The sequence below is a fragment of the Oryctolagus cuniculus genome, chromosome 4 (assembly GCF_051225735.1).
Source record: "Oryctolagus cuniculus isolate XC-2025 breed Fujian yellow rabbit chromosome 4, ASM5122573v1, whole genome shotgun sequence".
NCBI classification, from domain to species: domain Eukaryota; kingdom Metazoa; phylum Chordata; class Mammalia; order Lagomorpha; family Leporidae; genus Oryctolagus; species Oryctolagus cuniculus.
The window spans coordinates 173,267,539-173,290,891 of record NC_142870.1 but is presented as its reverse complement, the minus strand read 5'-3'; the positions used below and the strand labels follow the sequence as shown (position 1 = coordinate 173,290,891).

General features: G+C 45.3%; 1 protein-coding gene across 2 annotated transcripts in view; it reads left to right on the top strand.

Moving 5' to 3' along the window:
* Positions 1-1,048: 1,048 nt before the first annotated feature.
* TRANK1 (tetratricopeptide repeat and ankyrin repeat containing 1) overlaps positions 1,049-23,353 on the top strand; it is a 156,523-nt gene continuing 134,218 nt past the window's right edge. Inside the window, exons 1-2 of one of the 2 annotated variants that reach the window (XM_089331309.1) lie at positions 1,049-1,348; positions 1,571-1,673. In XM_089331309.1, the coding sequence (XP_089187435.1) occupies positions 1,591-1,673 (83 nt within the window). In that variant the 5' untranslated portion in view covers positions 1,049-1,348; positions 1,571-1,590. The remainder of the gene's footprint in view (positions 1,349-1,570; positions 1,674-23,353) is intronic. The other variant, XM_008266129.5, reaches the window with a different exon arrangement.

Genomic DNA, 23,353 nt, shown 5'->3' with positions numbered 1-23,353 from the left:
AACATGGAGAAGAAATAATCAACAAAAAAATTCATGACCATCTTCCAGACTAAGAGCTTGATGGTTAAATATTGAAAGAACTCACTCAGTACCAGTGGAATGGGTGAATAGGCCTACATCAAAGTATAGAATTGTATAATTTCAAAACATTGAAGAGGGAAATAAGATTCTTCAAGGTTTAAAAAATTAAGAATATAGAAAAAAGAGGCCTAAATAAATGATTGGCAATTTAATGTTTCCAGAATTTTCCACAATATTATTGGAAGCTGGAGTTTACTGGAGCACTAGCTTCAAAATTCTGAAGGAAAATAATTCCAACTGACAATTTTATACCCAGCTAAACTATATTATGGGTGAAGATTTTCATATAAAGCACAATTTCAAAAAATTTACATGATGATGCATAAAACTGGAAAAAGAAATTCCCCAACAACATGTAAATAACATAAACACAAGTTATTTAGAGACATGAACATAGCCATCGAACTTGGAGAGCTGTGTGGGAGGCAGAGAAGGGATTGGTCTTCCAGCTATACCAATGCACGAATTTGATAAAAAATGAAATCAGAAGAAAAGAAATATCTTATAAAAGAAAGATAATACTCTGTTGGGGTTGTTCTGATGGCAGGAACGAGAAAACTGTAGGATTCTGTGACGCCATGGAGCCGCGTAGAGGCTCGGAAGCCTGGCTCCTTCCAGGTAGGCGGGAGGAAGCTTCTAGAAGAGGTGGCGCGGACCTGCTCTAAAGGTCGAGTGGAGACAAGTTGGCAAACGCGTCGGCGGGAGGATAAACCAAGTTTCCGGTGAGGAGAACAACCAGGGGTGTTGGAGACGCAGCAAGAGGCCCTAATTATCTGGGTCAGCAACGGGTCAGCGCCCCGATTTTGCTGCACGTCACGTTATTCTCTCCGGCGGAGCTTTAGAAAACACCCCAACGCTGACGACATACTCCGAACCCCCTAGTCGGGTATCTGGGAGAAGGAGCCCGACGACAGTATGTGTCTTTCATAAAAACACGACAGTATGTGTCTTTCATAAAAACACGTTTCCCGGCGGTTCCGACGCGCAGCCCGGGGCGAGGCCGCCGGACCGCGGCACACGTCCGTGGGGAAGCCAGGACCGCAGCCCGGCGACAGCCCTGAGGACGACTCCCGCAACGCCCCGCCACCCCCGTTTCCGGGACGCGGGCGCCCACCGCGGCCTCGGAACAGGAAGTGACGTAGCGCTCGGCGGCCCGGAGAAGCCTGACGAGGACCATTCTAGAAGCAAGGAGAACAATCGCCCGTCCGGCCGCCTGCTTGTCCAGTCAGAACGTCTGGCGCCCAGACGCCGGCGGCCGGCGCGTTAGGTGTGTCCGCACGGCCCTGCCGCCTCTCGGACACGGTCAGCTGCTGGCGTCCTGGCCGCCATTGCGGGCCGCCTCTCGGCCTGGCCCTGCCTGGGCGCCATCCCCGCAGCGAGGGAAGCCGCGAGGGCCTGACTGACCGGCGCGGGGGTGGAGGGGTCGGGGCTTGGGGACGTGGCCGCGGCGGCCCGGGGCCGAGCTCCCCTCCAACTCTGTCTTCCGCAGGAGCTGGGGGAGGAGGCGACATGGACACCGCAGCGGGCGTCGAGAAGGCCGCGGCCCCGCCGCCCGGCCCCCAGCGTGCCCAGAGCGGGCAGGGGAGCGCTCGGTAAGTGGCGGCCCAGCACAGGGACCCCGGAGCGGGCGCCCACGGGCGCGGGGACAAGGCGGGGAGGGGCCGTCGGCCCGGCGTTCTCTCGGCGTCCCCGGGCCGCGTCCCTCGCGGCGGCGAGCCCGAGGCTCCGGCCGTCGAAGCCCTGCCCTGTTGGCGGCCTCGCCCGCCCCCGACACGACGAGGACACGTCCTGCCTCCCGGCGGCGGTGGCGTGCACGTGACGGTGTTCGGGCTCTCGCAACTACGCGGAAACTTGGCCCGGGGCTGCGGCCGCACAGCGCCGGGGGCCGCTGCCATGGCCAGCGAGCGGAGCCCCGGAGCAAACGCCTCCCGCGGCGGCGGCGCCCCAGCCAGGTGGGACCCGCGGGCAGCTGGACGCGTCGCGGTGCGGGGGCGCCTCCGGCCTTCCGGGCTCGCGTCCCTTGCCGGAGGGAAGCGGCTGCGCACCGGGGGTGGCAACCCCCGAGCGGGCCCGCCGGGCCATCCCCCGTGGGCCCCGCGACCAGCTAGGTGCGGACCCAAGCTTACTGCGCGCGGGGGACGGAACCGGCCTCCCGGCCCCGGGGGCCAAGGGCACGCGCTGCGCCCGGCCTGGCGCTCTCTCACCCGGGCTTCGAACCTACGGCGCTCGGGCCCGTCTCCCTCATCCCCCCAGAGGAGCCGGGGGCAGCCGGCAAGTCCCTGACCCGCGGACGCGCCCCCGAGGCTGACGGGCGCCTGGGCACGGACACAGATGCGCAGGGAACAGCGCTAAGCTGAAAAGGTGGGGGAGCGGCTGGTGAAGGCCTTCTGCTCTGCCCTCCTGATCGTGAGCGGGGGCCGCGGGGTCCACCGCTCGCTGCTAACCGGAACCGGCAGGGGCCACGGCTGAGAATCTCACAGAAAGCTCCGCTTTCCGGCCTTGGAGCGTTTTCCAGCTCCGCTTTCCGGCCTTGGAGCGTTTTCCAGCCGGCGTTCGGAGCCTGTTGCTTGGAAGGTGCGCTCCAAACCCTCATGGCTCCCAGTCCCGCGCTTTCCCCGGCAGGGGGCCTCGTGCACTTGCAACCGGGCCAAGATCTGGTGCCCCACGGGTACCTCTAAGCCCCGCTAGGGGTTTTCTGGGCGGCTGCAAGCTTCGGGGCTATCTAAACTTTTTTTTTAGAGGTGTGCAACTTGAAAAAAAATTAAAATAAGGGTAGAGAAATGGGGCGCAGAGATTTCCAGTACGCCGACCTCTGCCCCAGCTCAACTGCCTTTGACCCACTCAGTCCTTATGTGGGAGTTCTGGGAGGAAAGGGCCTCCGGTTCCCAGCAGAGACGGCCTCCCTCTCTGCCCTTTGTGGAGTGCCAGGCACCTTTTTGCTGCATAGCTGTAACTAGATGGGTTGGTCTGTCTTTGGGCAGCTTGTTTGTTGCATGATAGAAACTAGTACCTTAGAGGTGGATGGGACAGAAGTGTGTTTCAACTGTTTCCTGTCAGGAATTCAGAGTGGATGGCTTGGGTTCTAAGTACCCTTTGCTGTTGCATGAATCCTCCACAAGTGATGAAGTGGGATGAGTGTGTCAGGTTCACACCAGCACGTCTCACTGCCATAGGCCCATGGGTTTCTGAGTTGATTTTTGAACAACACTCAGGATAGTCCCACACCCACCCGCCCACCTAAATACATAAGTAAGTATAAAACTGCAACAAGTTTCATGGTATAGTTCTCTGTTGTTAGACACAAGGATATTTTCTATACTATTCGACTTTTTACGGTATAGTTGCTTTCTCTTTTGTTAAGCACAACCGTGTTTTCTATACTATTTAATTTTCCTTAAAAAACTGTTCATAATTCATGAATTTGATTTTAGGACTAACCAGAGTTAGATGGCAACACTTGTTTTTTGGGGGGACAGTTTCCTGGGGAACTGACTTTGGAAGTAGGGAGCTGGTATAGGAGAGAGGAAAGAGGCTGAAATTCATACCTGGGTAAGGAAATTAATAATTGAGTAATGAATACCATGTGGTTCATACTAGTAGTGTCTGCAAAGGCAGGCCCGGGGGCTTCTGGTTACTTTACTTCACACACACAGGGCTGCCATGCTAGCCGCCCTCCTGCACAGAGTGCAGTGGGACTTTGTCAGGGAGGGAGGGGCATACTGACTCCTACCTTTGGGGAGTGGGGGGAAAAGGAAAAGAAAAACGAGAGTGATGCCAGGCTGCCACAAATTTTGGAGTCATAGTTTCCAAATGGGACCCCAGGTCCTTCCTCAGAATCTCAGATTCAGTATCGAAAGCTGGACCGTGCTCATTTTATGGATGAAGAAGATGAGGCTCAGGAAGGCCAGAATTTGTGAGTAGCAGCTGGCCAGGGCATCGGATTAGACACACCTGCTGTCTTCACTTTGTGGCCCATGACCCTAGGAACAAATAGAGCTTTTACCCTTAGAAAGTTCTTAAGCTATTCACTGAGCTCATTCTCTTCCTGTGGTTGGTATAAAAGGCTCATTTCTGTGGCATGCACCCTTTTATAATTATACAAGGGTACTTTCAAAAGCTTTGTGGAAAATGGAATTAAAAGTTTATTTTGGTTCAAATGTATTTGAAATCTATGCATAATTTTTCATAATATGCATTTTCCATGAACTTTTGAAGATCCCACCTATATTTGCGTCCTGGGATGAAGATCCTTCTACAGCCAATTAGAACCTGCAGACCCCACGTTTGAGGGCGATGACATGCTCTTAGGGACATTTAGAAGAGTTGAAGTGGAGGGCAGGGCTCCGCCTCTTGCCTTTGTGGGGAGCGGTACTGTTTTTATTGACCTTGAGGCAGGAGCCCTCCTCTGCCTTTACAGATGGAGAAGTGGAGCAGACAGGTCACTGCATTGTCCTCACAGTGGCTGTGAACTCACTGCTGTTGTGACAAGTTTTCTTGGTGTGCAGCCTTAGGTTCTCAAGGCCAAAAGCACTCTTGTTACAAGAAGTCTTTACAAGAAAGAAAAATTTGGTGGGGGTGCAGGGGGTGGGGAGGATGATGTCTCCTTAGCAAAGGTGGCACTTGAGGTTACAACAGAGACAGTCTTAGTGTGGGCAGTGTGGGGAAGAATGGTTGAATTTATACTTTTTTAAAAAAGTGTACTGAGTATAAAGTTAATCGAAAATGGATCTTAGTGGAGAATGGGACTGGGAATGGGAGAGGGAGGAGGAGGGGTGGGAGGGTGGGTAGAGTGGGAAGAATCACTGTATTTCTAAAATTGTACTTAGAAAATGCATGAAGTTTGTTTTCCTTAAATAAAAGGTTTCTTTGGGAAAAAAGAAAGTACTGAACCAAGCATCTTTGGAACCAAAAAATGTCACAGTTCCAAAACCGAGAGTAACAGTCTTCCTTTGGTTAGTGAGAATTGTCATTTCTGCCTTATCAAACATTTTTCTTGTTAATTTCGTAAGTATTGCCTGTTTCCTTGCTTTTGTTGACATTCAAACAAAATGAAGGAGCTTTACTTATGGCATACCCTGGACTAATTTTACCTGAATCAAGTCCGTCTTTTGCCTGCATGTTGAACATCAGTGTTAATGTCCAGAATGTATTCACCATAGTATGCTTACTTGAACTCCTGTGAGCCCGGTGAACTGCTGGGACCTCCTGGGAATCTTTGGAGCCAAGCTAAATCTGGGTTTAGTTACATCTGACTTTGAAGTTCTGGTGACATTGAGATTGGTTGTTTTAGCTTTTAAGTACTGGGTGGTTTTGTCAGTGGAGGCAGCACTTGGAAACAGAGCAGGATTGCCAGCCCTAAAAAACCTGACACTTTGGAGAGCCAGGACAGTAGTACATAAAACAGGAAACAAAGAATTACAGCACCATATTGGACAATCTTGCTTCTTTGCAACAAAAATGCTCAGAGGCAGCCTTGACCTGAGGTGGATGTTCATCCTCCTGCCCAGCCGTGGCCTCCACTTCACTTTCCTTTGGTCACCCTTGGACCAGCTCATCCTTTGCCTGTCACGATCCACTTTTCCAGAAGGCACAAAAATTGGTGACTTCCAGAGCTCATCCAAGGCTGAATGCATTGATCAAGTACTAAGGAGTCATAATTCGGATCCCAGACTTTCTCTCTAATATTCCCTTTCTTCTTACCTATTGTCTTGTCTTGCACTTGTTTTTTAAGTCTGTTCTGCTCCTCAGATAAATCAGGGCCCTGTATTTGGCTTTGGCTAATGAGGTGGAAACGTGGAAGGCGTAGGCTCTGCTAATGGTGATAGAACAATGTTAATGCCAGACAGGCTGGAGAAAGGATAAGTGGAAATGCGAGCTGGCACTCCAAGAGAGTTCTCAGATCCTGAATGATCCCTAGGAGGAAGGAGGAGAGGTCGGTTTCAAGCTGTACCTACACAGATGAGAACTTAACAGCTGGCAGAATGAGAGGTGCTGAGGGGAGGGGGATTATAAGTAAAAGGAGCAGCTTATTAAAAGTAATGGTGAACAAAAGGGCTTATACTGTGAATATCAAAAATAATAATAATTTACCCCAAGCCAGCCCTTGGTGTATGTTCCATTTATTATTGTATTTAGCTTCCATAAAAATATTATGAGCAGTTCCATTTCACAGATCTACCTGCAGCAGCACATGAACTTCATGAGGACAGTGATATTTTCTGTCTTGCTCATTCACATATTCCACGCATTACGCAGAGTTCCTGGCACACAATAGGTACCCAGTTAATACTTGCTGACTGATGGGAAATGGGGAGCCCAGTTGTGTAGACTGTACTGTTCCGGTGTTCCTGTAAAGAAACTGAGGACTAGGGTCAAGTGCAGTTGCCATCTGACAGCCCTAGAAAAGGTAAAAGTGGCCATTGATTTCAGGTTTCTGCACTTTGTTTTCTATGAGGAGAATATTCAGATCCTCAATATCTTTCTGGTGCCAGCCTCAGCCCTGTGACTTTGTTGTGCAAAGACAGCCAGGTGAATCCGGGGTCCTGTGGCTACAACATGGAGGGCATATAGAATTAGAGAATATTGGAAAGGTAAGTTGAGATGTGTATGTTTGTAGGGGCTAGGAATATAAGCTATTTTGGTTTGTTTTGTGAGTTCAGGAGGAATACTGTGTGTGTGTGTGTGTGTGTGTGAGATTTGAGAGGCAGATATAGACTGACAGAAAACTCCTATCCACTGGTTCACTTCCAAAATGTCCTCAACTAGCAGGGCTGGTGTGGGAGGTGTAGCAGAATTCTTGTACTGAGACAAGACACCAAGGCCTTTTAACAGGAAGTAGTTTTTTTTTTTTTTTTTTTTTTTTTTTTATTGTGCCAGCATAAGGCCCAGATAGAATTTCTTACCCAAAATGCTGAGCCCCAAAGAGGGAAATTTCCTTATATATGGTTTTAGTTTCTTTGTCTCCCTTATATGGTTACATTCATACATTTGATTAGATATTCTAATGTTAGTTGGCAGTCACTGGGTTAATACAATACTGGGAATGCAAACCAGTGACTGAAGTTTTTGTTTTTAAGATTCTACTTATTTATTTGAAAGGTAAAGTTACAGAGAGAGAGGAAGGGACATAGAGAAAGGTCTTCCATCCACTGGTTCACTCCCCAAAAGGCCTCAATGTTTGGAACTGAGCTGATCAGGAGCCAGGAGCTCCCACCTAGTCTCCCACGCAGGTGCTGGGGCCCAAGCATTTGGGCTTCCTCTACTGATTTCCCAGGCCATAGCAGGGTGCTGGATCAGAAGAGGAGCAGCCGAGACACAAACTGGACTCCATGTGGGATGCCGGTGCTGCAGCAGAGGCTTAGCCCACTATGCCACAGCGCCCCTGAAGATGTTTTTCTTTTTCCACACATATACTGAGCCGTCTACTGTCTGGCAAGGGTTAACATCATTGCACTGTACTAGCAAGCGGAACCCGAAGTGGTTACGTATAAGCAGATAGTAACTACCATTGAAGCATTCACAGGCAAGCAGATAACAGTCACATTTCATTCCTAGGACAGATTCCTCCCTTTTTCTTCTTTTGACCTTGGGAAGGCCTCTGTTACAACTTTAACATGTCAGAAACAAGTGTAAATAAAAGACAAAGGCCTCTGCCACACAGGTACTGGGAATGCAATCCAGGTCAGCCTTGAGGATGGCAGTAGCTTAGCTTTGTGAGCCACTGGGTGCTGCCTGCTGGAGTCTGCTGGTCACAAGTTGGAATCAAGAGACTGGAAATTTAACCTAGGTGTTCCAGTATGGGACTTAGCTGGTGTCTTAGCAGCTAGGCTGAACTGCTCTCCTACGTGTTTTATTTAGGTTAACTCTGGAGGTTGAGCCTGTGGATGAATGCATCTTTCAGAGTCCACACTTGTTTGAAGGCCAAATTTAAGGCTCCATGTTCCAAGAGGTTGTCTGCTGGTATTAGAACTTAGCTTGGATTCTTTTTGCAGTGCCAAAGGACTTCTTTTGAGATGTCTCTGTCTGTCTTGTTATTGAGAAATTCCTGGCATGTCTACACCTTCCCCTGTGTGGCAGTGGATTGTGTTTTAGTTCTCCTTTGGGTTTGACTTGCCCTTCAGTTTGAGGGGGGAGTGGATTGATAGGATCTCAGGGAGGGGTCTGAGTGGGAGATGTGGAGTAGGGGGTGGGATGGAGGCTGTTAATTAACATTTAAAATACCAGAGATGCATGGGGAGAGTTCTGAGGGAGAGCATGGCTGGGCTGCTAAGTTTTCCTTTCAATAAGAAATCCTCTTTGTTCAAGGGTGTCAGGAGTGTCTTGTGCCTTCGTTGGGGCTGCTCCTAATTGAACAATCATCTAGTTGAAGGGAATAGGCAATTAAGGAGTTGAATTCAGCACATTTACCTGTGTCAGGATTGATGAGTCACTTGAAGCTCATTGTGCTTAACTTCATTTGTCTCGAGACAGTGTGGAATGCTAATTTCTTGGTTATTCTTTGGGCTAGCATTTGCAGGGATTTAAATTTAAGTTTAAAATCCATTTTTCTGATTTTCTCAATGATTTGCACCCTTTGTACAACTCATCTCTCTAGAAATTAACATCGAATTTTAAAAAATAATTAATAGACTCAGATGTCGTAGCTTGACTTATGCATATTTGTCTTAAAAATTCTTTTTTATGTAAAAATTTTTATTTATTTGCAAGAAAGATGGACATCCACTGATTCACTCCCCAAATGCCTGCAATAGCCAGGGCTGGACCAGGCTGAAACCAGGAGCCAGGAACTTAATCCAGTTCTTCCATGTGAGTGGTAGGGACCCGAGCACTAGAGCATCACCTGATGCCTACTAGGGCACACTGGGACTGGACCTACCCTAATCAGCCTGATAAGAGATGTATCTTAATTGTTGTGGGTGCACAGCGTTAATACAGATTTTGATCTCAGACTTGGATTTGTGTCTTGCCTGGAGAAGTCCCTTCACCTTGTGTAAATCTGTTTCCTGACTTGCCAGCTTGGGGTGAGGGTACCTCCCTGACATTGTTAGGATATTTAGCGAGTAAATGTCTGAGAAGGGCTTAATACAGGGCCTGGAGCAGAGGGATTGCTCAGTCCATTTTACGTGTTATCATGCACCTCCCTTGGACTGCTCTCACTCAAATAGTGATGTGACCCACTAAGGAGAAATTGTTGTGTCCACTACTGGCCACAAATGAAGGGAAGCTTCATGTTTGGAGACTGAGTGACTTAATACTCCACTTTTGAACCTGGAGTTGAAATTGACCCATCTTTGTCCTCCAGCAATATTTCTTGAGCCTCTTTCGGGGCCTGGATGGACTTAGTGACTTGGAATGTTTGTCTCTCAAGGCTCACATTACCTTCACACTAACCAAAGCTAACATGTGCAGAATGCCTCTCAGCTTATCCTTCCTTGAAAATGGCTGTCTTCAGTCTGAGTTTACATTCTTCTTCCTTTTTTGTTGTTTAAAATATTCCTTCTGTGGAGGGCATTTGGCTCAGCAGTCAAGAAGCTGGTTAAGTTGCCTGCATCCCATGTCAGCATTCCTGGATTTGTTACCCAGCCCAACGCCCTGCCATTGTGGACCTGCAGAGGCAGTGGGTGATGGCTCAGACAATTGCGACCTGCCACCACATGGGAGACCCGTGCTGAGTTCCTGGCTCCGGACTCTATCTGTCCCAGCCCCAGCCCTTGTGGGCATTTGGGGAATGAACCGGAGTTTCTCAGCTGAAGGTGATTAACAGACTGGTAATTTCAGGGAACCCCTTTGAAATATAGGCAAATACTAGGTCTGTGTTTTTACCAAACATTTTCTCTTTGCTGGATAAACACAGTAAAGGTTCTATAAACATGCAGGGATTTCACTCAGACGGCGTGCTGGGATATCAAGACCCCTGTGAACGCCATCGTAGACCAGAGGCAAGACCTGCTTTCCAGTTATTGCCATCTGCTCACCTGCAGGTGGTGGTGACCAGGGTGCTAGGGTGGTGGCCTGGAGGTAAGCCCAGGGTTCACCCATGGAACCTGTTACTGTGTGGCCCAGCTCAGGACCCTGAATCTCTGAGCCTGGAATTCCTTGCTCTAGAAATTACAGGCCAGTAATCTCACTTTATTAAATGTTTTCTGTTTAAGTGATCCTGTGAATATATACAGAGAGATGTTGTATTAGTTTCCTATGGCTGTAATGACAGAGTACCACAAACTGGGTAACATAACAGAAACGTATTCTTTTATGGCTCTGGGGTGTTCTCCCCATCCCCAGAAACATTCCCTAAAGATTGCCACTTTTATTATTTTCTTAAGTGTCCTTCCACAAATTCTCTCAGAAGATCAAGTGTACACATAGACCCAATCTGTAAGCGCTCCAGCTTGTTCTAGTTGCTGTACAGATTGCTGTTCAGTTTGCTTTCTTCACTCTCACTGCGTATTTTGACATCTTTTCCTCTGATAGAGCTACAACATGGTAGAAAACTGTCCTAAACTGTACCATATTTATTTATAAATTTCTCCGGTTATTGGACTTTGGGATTTGTATAATTTCGCTAATACAAAGAACAATGCAGTGAGTATGCTCATGTACCTTGAATGAAGTATGATTATAGATCCCATCAACTAAATAGTTGTGTCACAAGTTTGTACATTGAACATTTCTCTACACAGATGCGTCACCATGGTAGCATTCAGAATGAATCTTCCCATTATTTTGTTGACTTAAAGAGGATTACTAAGCTACTTTCAGGGTCTTTCGATAAATGGGTATTTGCAATTTTAATGGTTTTATATCACTTCCTTTATGGTTTGTGCTCTTGGTATTATTAGAATAACCTCAGTGTGAAGATTATATATGTATTTTTCACTGCACTAAAATTTTTTGAATTGATTTAATTCAAGACTTCAAAATAAAAGGTTACAAATAAGTTTACTCCTACATCCTGTGTCCCACCCCCTGATGAGGGCAAATCATTTTATCTCTGGTGGTTCCTTCAGAATTTCTTTATGCCCATGTAATCAAATCCAACTATATATTCTTAGTGCCTCTTTATTTATTTATTTATGTTGACACAAAAGGGAACACATTATACACAGTTTTCTGCATGTGCTTTTTCAAGTGTATTCCTGACATTATCTCCAATTAGTACATAGAGAGCAGCTTCGTCTTTTTTTTTAAAACTTGTATAATATTTTCTTCTAGATGGATGTCTCTTTAATGTATTAAACCAGTGCTCTGTTGGTGGTCATTAAAGTTGTTCCCAAGTCAAAGGCCATATATGTGTCACTTAGATATTGCCAAATTTCTTACTAGAATGATTGACAATGATTTTCAATTTATACTACATTTTCTCTTGTGCTTTCTTTTTTGTAAAAAAGAAAGATTTATTTATCTGAAAGCCACAGTGGCAGAAAGACATCTTTGATTCCTGAACTGGCAGCAACAGCTGGGGCTTGGCCAAGCCAAAGCCAGGAGCCTGGAACTCCATCTGGACTTCCCACATGGGTGGCAGGGTCCTAAGTACATTAGCCAAAATCCACTGCCTTCCCAAGCACATTAGCAGGGAGCTGGGTTGGAAGTGGAGCAGCAGGGATTCTAACTAGCACTTTGATATGGAATGCTGGGATCCCAAGTGGTGGCTTGACACGCGGCACCATAAAATCAGCCTTAGTGCTTGCCTTTTTCTCTTAGTGTGTATTTTAAAAGTAGATATTTACATGCCATAAAAGGCACATATTTTAATTGGAGTATTCAGATTTAAAACAAATGTGTATATGTCTGTGTGTCCACCACCACAGTCATAGTAGAATGCTTCAAGTCCCCCAAAATGCTCACTCATGTCCCTCTTCAGTCAATTCCAGTCTTTCTTTAGGCAGCCACTTTGTGGACTTCTTATATTTGCCTCTTCTAAAACTTCTTCTTGATGGAATTACACAGCATATGGTATTTTGAGTTTGACTTCTTTTCATAACATCTTATTTTTGAGATTTTTCATGTTGCTGTGTATGTTGAGCAATTTTTTTCTTGCTGTGGTGTCTTTTTTACACTGACAGTTTGATTAATTTGTAATTAATTTTGGCATATGATTTGTAGTTTTCCATAGCTGCCATAACAAATTATCACAAACTTCATGGTTTAAAACAATACAAACATATACTATCTCATAATCTATATGTCAAAAGTTTGGGTAGCTTAACTGTTTTCATAAGACTGAAATCAAAGTGTTGGCCTGCTGAGTTCTTAACTGAGAGAGTTGGCAAAGAATCCTCCTCCAGACTCACCATGTTCCTTGCCCAGTCCTTCCTTCCGTGCCTTACATCTGTGGTATCTCTGACTTCCAACAGAGTTCTCTGCTTTTGAGGGTTCATGTGATTAGATTGAACCCACTCAGATAATCCAGGATAATATACCTGTCTTAAAATCTAGATTTGCCATGCCACATGAGCACCCAGGTGGGTGTAGACACAAAAACTGAAGCATATGTGCACATGTTAAGTTGGGAATACATGTCTCCCCTACTTCGGATCTATGAAAGGAACCAACAGTTCACATGCTGCTACATTATGTGAGTATGATATGTGCAGTGTAAATCCTTCTCTTAGAGTTGAAGCATGTGAACTCAAATCAGTGACAGGGCTGAGAGGTGGGGAGGGTAGGGGAAGGCAGGGAGAAAGTTTTTTAAAAAAATCTCTCTTAACAATAGTCATTGAAATTTTAGACAAATGAAAAAGATCTATATTTCCCATTCAATGCATTGTCTTCACAGGTTCTTGAGATTAGGGTATGGACATATTTGGGGGCCAATTACTTGTCCTACTATATGATCTGTAGTAGAAATTTAACTTCTTTTCCAGACGTTAGCCAGCTGTAACACTTGATTCATTCTTTTATAACTTATTTTAGAAGCCACCTCTATCACACATAGAATTCTTTTGTATATATTTCCAAAATATTCTGTTTCATTCTGTTTCATTGATGTACTTACTCCTGTTAGTACTGCACTTTATTTTTTTTTTTTTAAGGGAAAGGGTTTATTGGCGGAAACCTGACAGACCAGAGAGAAGGAGCAAAGAGGGGAAAAACAAGAGGAGGATACTGTAAGAGAGAGATCCAGAGAGAGACAGAGAGATCTGGAGATGGAGAGAAAGCGAGCCATGTGTTCAGAAACAGGTCCTTTTAAAACTTTGCAAGGGGGTGCGCAGGGAAGTAGGAACAACAAATCCCGTTAGGATGGGGGTGGAGTTTGACACCAGTGGGTGGGCCATGTGGCCACCTGGCTTCCAGCAATGGCAGCAGGGGCTAGAGCCTAGGATGGTGTCAGGTTGTAGATTGCACCATAGGTAAGACTGGCCATTTTACTAACTTCCCCCCTTTTGTTTTTTTATAAAGCAGGAGTTGCATGGGGTTACATTAGCCCTAAATGTCCAGGAGGGATAGAGGGACAATGATCATGTCTTTAGAGCTACTTCCTGTTGGCATGGGGCCATGAGTTACTCTTCCCTGGCATGGGGCGATGTCTCAAGCTGCTGTCTCCTGGGTGAGGAGCCGAGTATATCCCCGAAGCTGCATTTGGTTGACCGCCTGGTTGCTGAAGGCCTTGGTTCATTCCTCCTGTAAATACTTAGACACTGTAGTATAAAAGGGTGAGAATAGCAACCAATGATCCTAAGAGTGGCATTAACCAAGTTAAGAGAGTATTTCATAGAGGAGAGGAAATGAGGGGGTCTCTGGATCCTTGTGAAGTCTGTTTGATGGACGTGATTTAAAGCTGATCTCAACCAAGACCAGGAGAAAGGCCACTCATCTTTTGTGGGTAGAGGGGGCTGTCTATGGAGAAAATCCTGAACAATCATACAACATTAAGTGGGGGAGAGGACCATCAATACGCACAGTTGGGAGTAGAGCCATTGGTGTAAGAGTAGAGGCTATGATTACAAAGGAATGAGACCCCAAGTAGGCTAGACAGGGTCTAGAACAAAGAACAGAGTCATTACTAGCACCTAAGAAAGGTGCTATCTAAGCCACGACTAAGTTTTCTGATTGAGAGGCAAATAGGAACTGACAGAAGGAGCTTGATACTAATCTGGTGGGCTTTAAGGCCTTGTAAGTTAAGAGGCCCAAACCTATCTGTCTCTTCACATGGGGTACATCCTAAGGGAGGTGTGAACCTCCTTGGGGAAGGCACCCTGTTTACTTCCATTACCTAGCTGGCCTGGGAGGCGAGCTGGCCAAGTAAAGGCAGGTGGCATCTCTAACAGGAAATTTACAGTTCTACCTACAATGTTATTGACCCTTCTTGGCCATCCCCTCAGCAGCATTGGTCACTTTGGAAGCTGGGCCAAGTGAAGGGCTTTTCAGCTTGGAGCCAGCAAGGTCTGTGGCTCTCACCTGGGTGTCCTTCGCCTCCAGGGCAGTTCCATTTCCAGTGATCCAACTCTTGGCTGGCAGAGCTGCCAGGGCTCTTCACAAGCTGACTTCTGCTGAAGGCTTGGCTTTCCACATTGAAAGCCACTGCAGTGGACTGGCCTATTGGGTCTCCTTGAGGGCAGATCACTGTACAGAGGCACCTTTAATAGCCTGACACTCTTTTTTTTTTTTTTTTTTTTGGACAGGCAGAGTTAGACAGCGAGAAAGGTCTTTCTTTCCGTTGGTTCAGCCCCCAAATGGCCGCTACGGCTGACGTGCTGCGCCAATCCGAAGCCAGGAGCCAGGTGCTTCCTCCTGCTCTCCCATGCGGGTACAGGGCCCAAACATTTGGGCCATCCTCCACTGCCTTCCAGGGTCACAGCAGAGAGCTGGACTGGAAGAGGAGCAACTGGGACAGAATCTGGCGCCCCAACTAGGACTAGAACCGGGGTGCCAGCGCTGCAGGCAGAGGATTAGCCAAGTGAGCCACGGCGCTGGCCGTGACACCTATCTTTACATTGCTTCTGATGCCTAGCTTTTTTTCCTCCTGGTTTTTGTTAAAGCAGACCAGAGGATGCAAGTCAAGAAGATGCTCAAGTGCCATCTCTAATCTTCGGTGGCCTAAACTAGAAGTCTATAGTCACAGGCATGTTCTGATAGTGGTTTATTTTGAGGTAGACAATGCCCGTGACAAAAGCTATGCCATTACTTTAAAACTTTCTCTCCCTTTTTTTGGTCTGAAAGGGAGGTTTTGCCTGTTTACTGTGCCAATGGTGATGTATGTCTAGCTGTGAAATTGTAGTTAAGCTTTCATTTTGGCTATGCTATTACAGAAAAATGTTAGCCATCCTTTTTATAAGGCCTAAAAATCAAATTGTGCATTTTGGAGAATCCTTCAGAATAGAATTAGTGTCCTACCTTGAAGAGAATAGAGAAATGAGAGAACAAGTCGGGCTTAGAATAGAGAAATGAGGGAGCATTTACTGACAATAGCAATATCAAATGAAAACTTAGCAAGCAATTTCAGCCATTAGATAACAACTTAGGAGAAAATTTACCAGAAGGTTCAGTGCCTTCTATAAAGTTTAAGAATGCATGTATTTAGAAACATCTCTTAAATATCTAACATGGTGTAGCTTGTTTAACCAGAAGACTCAAGCACAACCTTATAAAAACATTTTTAGTTTCTTTCAGGGCCAGCGCCGCGGCTCACTAGGCTAATCCTCCGCCTAGCGGCGCCGGCACACCGGGTTCTAGTCCCGGTCGGGGCGCCGGATTCTGTCCCGGTTGCCCCTCTTCCAGGCCAGCCCTCTGCTGTGGCCAGGGAGTGCAGTGGAGGATGGCCCAGGTGCTTGGGCCCTGCACCCCATGGGAGACCAGGAAAAGCACCTGGCTCCTGGCTCCTGCCATCGGATCAGCGCGGTGCGCCGGCCGCAGCGCGCCGGCCGCGGTGGCCATTGGAGGGTGAACCAACGGCAAAAGGAAGACCTTTCTCTCTCTCTCTCTCTCACTGTCCACTCTGCCTGTCCAAAAAAAAAAAAAAAAAAAACATTTTTAGTTTCTTTCTACCAACAGATTTAAAACATCTGATACAGAGATTCAGGTCACATTTGATTAATTTTAGCAGTTTAAATTTATGAGCAATCTTTTATCTATAAGCCAATTAAAACAAAGCTCTTAATAAATTTCCCATGTAGACATACAATATGTATACACATATAGCATAACATAAAAGAACAATAAAGCAGTTTCAATAATAGCTTTTAAACTGTTTTTTTTTTTAATTTACTAATTGATTCAAATTACTTTCTGCTGTTAGTAACCTGAATTAACCCTGCTTTCTTCCAGTTGGAACCTGTAGTGCATTATTGGCTTCATCTGTTTACAGAGGCATCCCAAAGTACTGAATACAATAGAAGTGGCTGGATAAAAGTCCATCAGAACCTATAGGAGGATAGCTAAACACAGAACCAACAATGTTTTAGTTTTATGAGCATCAAGTCTGTTATACAAAACTGTGGACTACAGAAAACTTCAAATAGCCATGTTTAAAATCATAAACTCATTAACCAACAAGAGGCACTTGCTTACTTCACACAGTATTTTCGAAAGCACCTGTAAGATTTTACAGAACATTTAACCCTTTAGGCCTTTGGGCCTTTCTCATTAAGATAACCATCACATCTAGTAACACAAGATCATTAGACTTCTTAATTTTAGACATTTATATCAGTAGCATTTTATATTATAAAACTTAAAATTTAGCACCACTTCACATCTTGATAGTCCTTCTAACATAATCCAAATAGCCTGATTAGTTGGTGTCTCTACAAGATGAGAGACATATATCCTTTGATTTTTCCAGTTGGAGCTAAACTGGAAAAATCAAAGTCCAAATTTACTGGAAATTTCAAAGTCCAAATTCTTTGAAACTTTGGTTTTTGATTTTTTGAATGCCTGTCAAGGATGCCAAGAAGGCTTAAAATTTCTGGTTGAAATAAGAACCCTTATCATCATGACATAATATAGACCAAATTTGATCATTGTTATGATTATTCAAATGTTTGAAAATAAGCACATATTTAATTAATCCATAGCTCTTAACAAAAAGCTCAGCTGTTTTTAAACAATTACAATTTAACAGAGACATCAAGAGAACATATAGATTAACTCATTGCTCTAACAGAGGATCGGATTCTAATTCTATATCAGAGAAATAGATTAATAGCTTTTGTAAAAATCTCCAAATTAAGACAAATTTTTTTTGACAGGCAGAGTGGACAGTGAGAGAGAGAGAGAGAAAGGTCTTCCTTTGCCGTTGGTTCACCCTTCAATGGTTGCCGCGGCCAGCGCGCTGCAGCTGGTGCACCGCGCTGATCCAATGGCAGGAGCCAGGTACTTATCCTGGTCTCCCATGGGGTGCAGGGCCCAAGCACCTGGGCCATCCTCCACTGCACTCCCTGGCCACAGCAGAGAGCTGGCCTGGAAGAGGGGCAACCGGGACAGAATCCGGCGCCCCGACCAGGACTAGAACCCGGTGTGCCGGCACCGCAAGGCGGAGGATTAGCCTAGTGAGCCGCGGCGCCGGCCTAAGACAATATTTTTAATTAAGGTAACATGTCAAATTTCAGCTTGAATTACTTTAAGCAGTATTGAACTATTTTCATGAACAGTTTATGAAAACATATTTGTTAAACAAACCCAAATAGTTTTTATATAGAATATATCATGCTGAGTACCAAAGTTTACATTTAGATGCATTTATCTCATTTGCCATTACCCAGTTTAAATTATCAGCTACACCTAAATGACTTAAGATGTTGGGGTCTCAAGCCCTGGGCTGGCCCCTGACCAGCAGGGGCCACTACAGACACTCCCCAACAAGGTGAACGGGAGAGGTAAGGTCGACAGGAGATGACCACACCACAAGCACCTGTGAGTTCTGTCAAAGCAGGGACCGCTTATTTGAAGAAGTGTACAGGCTTATAAAGCTTACAAAAGACATGTGCAGTAGGGGAGCCAATCAGTGAAAAGGTCATGCAGGCGTGGGTGGGCCACGCACTGGGGCACCTTAAGCAAAGTATAGGGATCACGCACTGTCCACGTGTCTGGAACCAATGCGGACCTATCCCTGCCGGTGGTCTGATCTTATGTAGCTTAACTGTGGCAGCCGCAGACACGCCCCTCGAACATCTGCCAGGCGCCATATTGTAGGCAATGCCCAGCATTAAGATGCTGATATGATATTCTCTATCTGAATTTAATTAAAATTGCACTCATCTAAAACAAATACTAATTACCTATTGCTGTTTCATTGAGTACTGTTTACCAGGAAACCTGTTAAAATAAATTGCAAAATAAGTTCAGCAAGTTACAAAGCAATATGTTTAAAGGTAGTGATCTTCCTAGATTCAAAGATAAATTTCTTCAAACTCAGTGTCTAGTTACAGTCGGTTTTTTCCCTAAGAACACCTTAGTCCCGTGATGTCATAGTCAGCAGTCAGCCACTTGGGACTGCCTCTGAAACAGAAGTTCAGGTAGCTGCTAGACAGGTCCCAAAGGTGATGGTGGACCAGAGGCTGATGCACCAAGGACAAGTCCACTGGGGTGGAGGTCAAAAGACCTGATTTTCCTGTCCTGTTTGCAGCCATTTGGGGGAGCGAACCAGCCGGTGGAAGATCTCTCTCTCTCTTTCCCTGTCTCTCTCCATCCATCACATTCTTGCTCTTTCAAATAAATAAATAAATTGGTTCAACCCCCAGGTCAAAGCCAGAAGCCAGGAACTCAGTCCAGGTCTCTACCATGGATTTAAGTGTCAGGGACCTAAGCATTTCAGTCATTGACTGCTGCCCCCAACAGTGCCCATTAGCAAGAAGCTGGAATAGAGACCAAGTCAGGCCTGGAAGCTGAGCACTCTGATAGAGGTGCAGGTGTTCTAAGGCTGGCTTAACTGCTGCACCAAATTCCTACTCCAAGAGTATTTTTCTTTTTTGAAAGTTTTGTTTTATCTCCATGTATGTCTTAAAAATGTAAGAGCACTAGTGGATATTTTATAAGGATTTTTAAAAAGTGGCTATAAGGATTTATATATATATATATTATTTTTAAATAAAACTTTTTGATACTGTGTTTCTCTTTGAAAATCTGTTTCCTAAGGTTGGACAGATATAAGTTATTTTAGTCCAGTGTTAATTTAAGCCTGTAAACATCAAATCATAGAGCAGTGTCAATATAATTAATTTCTCCACATGGGTAGTATGGGCCCAATTACCCAAGCATCATTATCCATCTCTATGGAGTGCATCAAAGAAGCTGGAAATGAAAGCAGAGTGGGGACTCAAACCCAGGCACTGCCATATGGGATGTGGGCATCCTAGGCAGTGGCTTAACTGCTGTACCAAATGCCTGCCCCATGAAGAAAAGTTTAAAACCACCTCTACTCTCTTGTTCCACTAGTTTTCCACATCTGTTGCCCTTCCTTAAACAGAAAGATGTTCACTTCCTGGCTCTTCTTTGGCTGAGGTAGAGAAATGTCTTCCCTACTTTTGGTGCTAGGACCTCCTCTCTGCTCCAGTGGACAATGGCTCTGGGGCTGCAGTCTCCTCTTCCCACAAGTGTTGTCTTCGTTGAAACTCTGTACTGGGTTTATTTGGCTCACAGAATATATTTTCCTATATAATATGCTTCTACTTGATGCATCATTGACAGTCATCCATTTTCAGGTTTTTGTGTAGTTTCCCAATTTCTGTGCTCCATAGAGCATATACTTTGTACCTTACTTGATGCAGTGGCATCAGAATGGTTATTTTTACGGAGCTAGGGAATATGTGAGTGTCAAAAAAAATTCAATAAGCCAAAGCACCTGCTTGTGTGACACAGCGTGAAATTTGGCTAAAAGCTTTGGAGTTGATTTACCCTGCCTCCCCCTTTCAGAAACTCTTTTTTTTTTTTTTAAAGAGTCCATTAGAAGCTCTAATTGGCTATTCTTCCTGAATTCATTTTACATTGGCCTTTTACTGTCCATGTTGCCTGAAGCTAGAATTATCTAGAAATCTCCCTTAGATCTTATTAATCCCCAGCTTAAAACCCTCTGCTGTCCAATATGGTCCCACTAGCCAAATGTGACTTTGTATACTAAAGCTAATTAAAATTAACATTTGAAATTCATGGGGGCCGGCACTGTGGCATAGTGGGTAAAGCTGTGGCCTGCAGTGCTGGTATCCCATATGGGTGCCGGTTCAAGTCCCGGCTGCTCCACTTCTGATCCAGCTCCCTGCTAATGCACCTGGGAAAGCAGCAGCAGATGATGACTCTACCACCCACATGGGAGACCAGGATGGCATTCTGACTTCTGGCTTTGTCCTGGCCCAGCCCAGCTGTTGCAGCCATTTAAGGAGTGAACCAGTGGGTAGAAGATTCTCTCTCTTTCAAATAAATAAATATGTCTACTTATTTACTTTAAGATTTATTTATTTCAAGATTTATTTATTTATTTGAAAGTCATAGCCACACAAAGAAGGAGAGGCAGAGAGAGAGAAGTCCTCCATCTATTGGTTCACTTCCCAGTTGGCCTTAATGGCTGGAGCTGCGCCTATCCAAAGCCAGGAGCCAGGAGCTTCCTCCAGGTCTCCCACGCACGTGCTGGGGCCCAAGGACTTGGGCCATCTTCTACTGCTTTCCTAGGCTATAACAGAGAGCCAGATCAGAAGTGGAGCAGCTGGGACTGGAACCAGCACCCTTATGGGATACAGATGCTATAGGCAGCGGTCGTGGGCAGTGGCCTCATCCACTAGGCTACATTGCCAGCCCCAATAAATATGTTTTAAAAATAAAATTTAAAATTCAATATTAGATGTATTTCCAGTGTCCGATACCCACATTCAGCTAGTGGTTACTGTATTGAATAGTGAGGAATAGAATACTTGCATCATCATAGGAAGTTGTACCAGAGAGTGCTGCTTTCCCTACTGTGCTTAAATGGATTCCAAGTCCCTCTTATGGCCTTCAGGATCCAGGTTATCAGTTGCAGCTGTATATACTTTTCCAGCTTCATTTCTGAATCCTTCTTTCCTGGTAGTTCTTGAACTGTGAAGTTCAGAGTCTTTGCATATACAGGGCTCTCAGCATCTGTGGATTCCACACCTGGGGATCCAGCCAACAGCAGATCAAAAATACTCAGAAAAGGAGGTGGGCGTTGTGGTGCAGTGGGTTAAACTGCTGCTTGAGATGCCCACATTTGATTTTGGAGTGGCTGGGATCGAGTCCTGGCTTCTCCACTACCAGTTTGGCTTTCTGCTAATGCACGCTGTGGGAAGTAGCAGAGGATGATGGCTCAAGTGGCTGAGTTCCTGCCACCCAGATTGTAAACCCAGATGTAGTTCCAGGTTCCTGGGTTGGCCAGGCTGAGCTCTGGCTGATGGAGGCTTTTGTGGAGTGGATCAGCAGTTGGAAAAAATCTCTCTCCTCTGTCTCCTTCTTTCTGTGATGCTCTGCTTTTCAAGTAGATGAAAATAAATAAAATTTTTTTAATTTATAAAAAGAATTGCATCTGTACTGAACATGTACAGACTTTTTACCCTTGTCATTATTCTCTAAACAATTCAGTATGATAATTATATACATAGCATTTACATTGTAATAGGTATTATAAGTAATCTAGAGATGATTTAAAGTATTCAGGAGGATGTGCATATGTTACATGTAAATCGTATTCTATTTTATATAAGGCACTTAAGAATCTACAGATTTTGGCATGTGAGGGGGGTCCTGGAGCCAACCCCCCACAGATACCAAGAGATTCTATACTGTTTCCTCAGCCAGGACATCTACCTCACCTCTGCATTGGGCTAGCTGTTCTTTTTTTGGATTTTGATGTGTCTATTCCAAGAGAGACCTGCCTGGAATCCTGTAATCTGAGCTATCATCTCCTGTTGCACATTTTCTTGTTTTTTTTTCTAACTATTTAACAAATATAAATTTCAAAAGTACAGCTTATGGATTACAGTGGCTTTCCCACCCCCCCCAACCATAACTTCCCTCCCACCCGCAACCCTCCCACCCGCAACCCTCCCATCTCCTTCTCCCTCTCCCTCTCCCATTCCATTCACATCAAGATTAATTTTCGATTATCTTTATATACAGAAGATCAATTTAGTATGTATTAAGATTTCAGGGCCGGCGCCGCGGCTCACTAGGCTAGTCCTCCGCCTAGTGACGCCGGCACACCGGGTTCTAGTCCCGGTCGGGGCGCCGGATTCTGTCCCGGTTGCCCCTCTTCCAGGCCAGCTCTCTGCTGTGGCCAGGGAGTGCAGTGGAGGATGGCCCAGGTGCTTGGGCCCTGTACCCCATGGGAGACCAGGAAAAGCACCTGGCTCCTGGCTCCTGCCATCGGATCAGCGCGGTGCGCTGGCCGCCGCGGCGGCCATTGGAGGGTGAACCAACGGCAAAGGAAGACCTTTCTCTGTCTCTCTCTCTCTCACTGTCCACTCTGTCAAAAAATAAAAAAAAAAAAAAATAAAAATAAAAAAATAAAAGATTTCAACAGTTTGCACCCACACAGAAACACAAAGTGTATAGTACTGTTTGAGTACTAGTTATAGCATTAATTCACATTGTACAACACATTAAGGACAGAGATCCTATATGAGGAGTAAGTACACAGTGACTCCTGTTGTTGACTTAACAATTTGACACTCTTGTTTATGGCGTCAGCAATCTCCCTAGGCTCTTGTCGTGAATTGCCAAGGCTATGGAAGCCTTTTGAGTTCACCGACTCTGATCTTATTCCGACAGGGTCATAGTCAAAGTGGAAGTTCTCTCCTCCCTTCAGAGAAAGGTACCTCCTTCTTTGATGGCCTGTGCTTTCCACTGGGATCTCACTCGTAGAGATCTTACATTTATGTGTGGTTGGTTTTTTTTTTTTTTTTTTTTTTTTCCGGAGTGTCTTGGCTTTTCATGCCTAAAATACTCTCATGGGCTCTTTGGCCAGATCTGAACGCAAGGCTGATTCTGAGGCCAGAGTGCTATTTAGGACATCTGCCATTCTATGAGTCTGCTGTGTATCCCGCTTCCCATGTTGGATCGTCCTCTCCTTTTTTGATTCTATCAGTTAGTATTAGCAGACACTAGTCTTGTTTATGTGATCCTTTTGACTCTTAATCCTATCATTATGATCAATTGTGAACTGAAATTGATCACTTGGACTAGTGAGATGGCATAGGTACATGCCACCTTGATGGGATTGTATTGGAATCCCCTGGCACGTTTCTAACTCGACCATTTGGGGCAAGTCCGATTGAGCATGTCCCAAATTGTACATCTCCCTCTCTTATTCCCACTCTTATATTTAACAGGGATC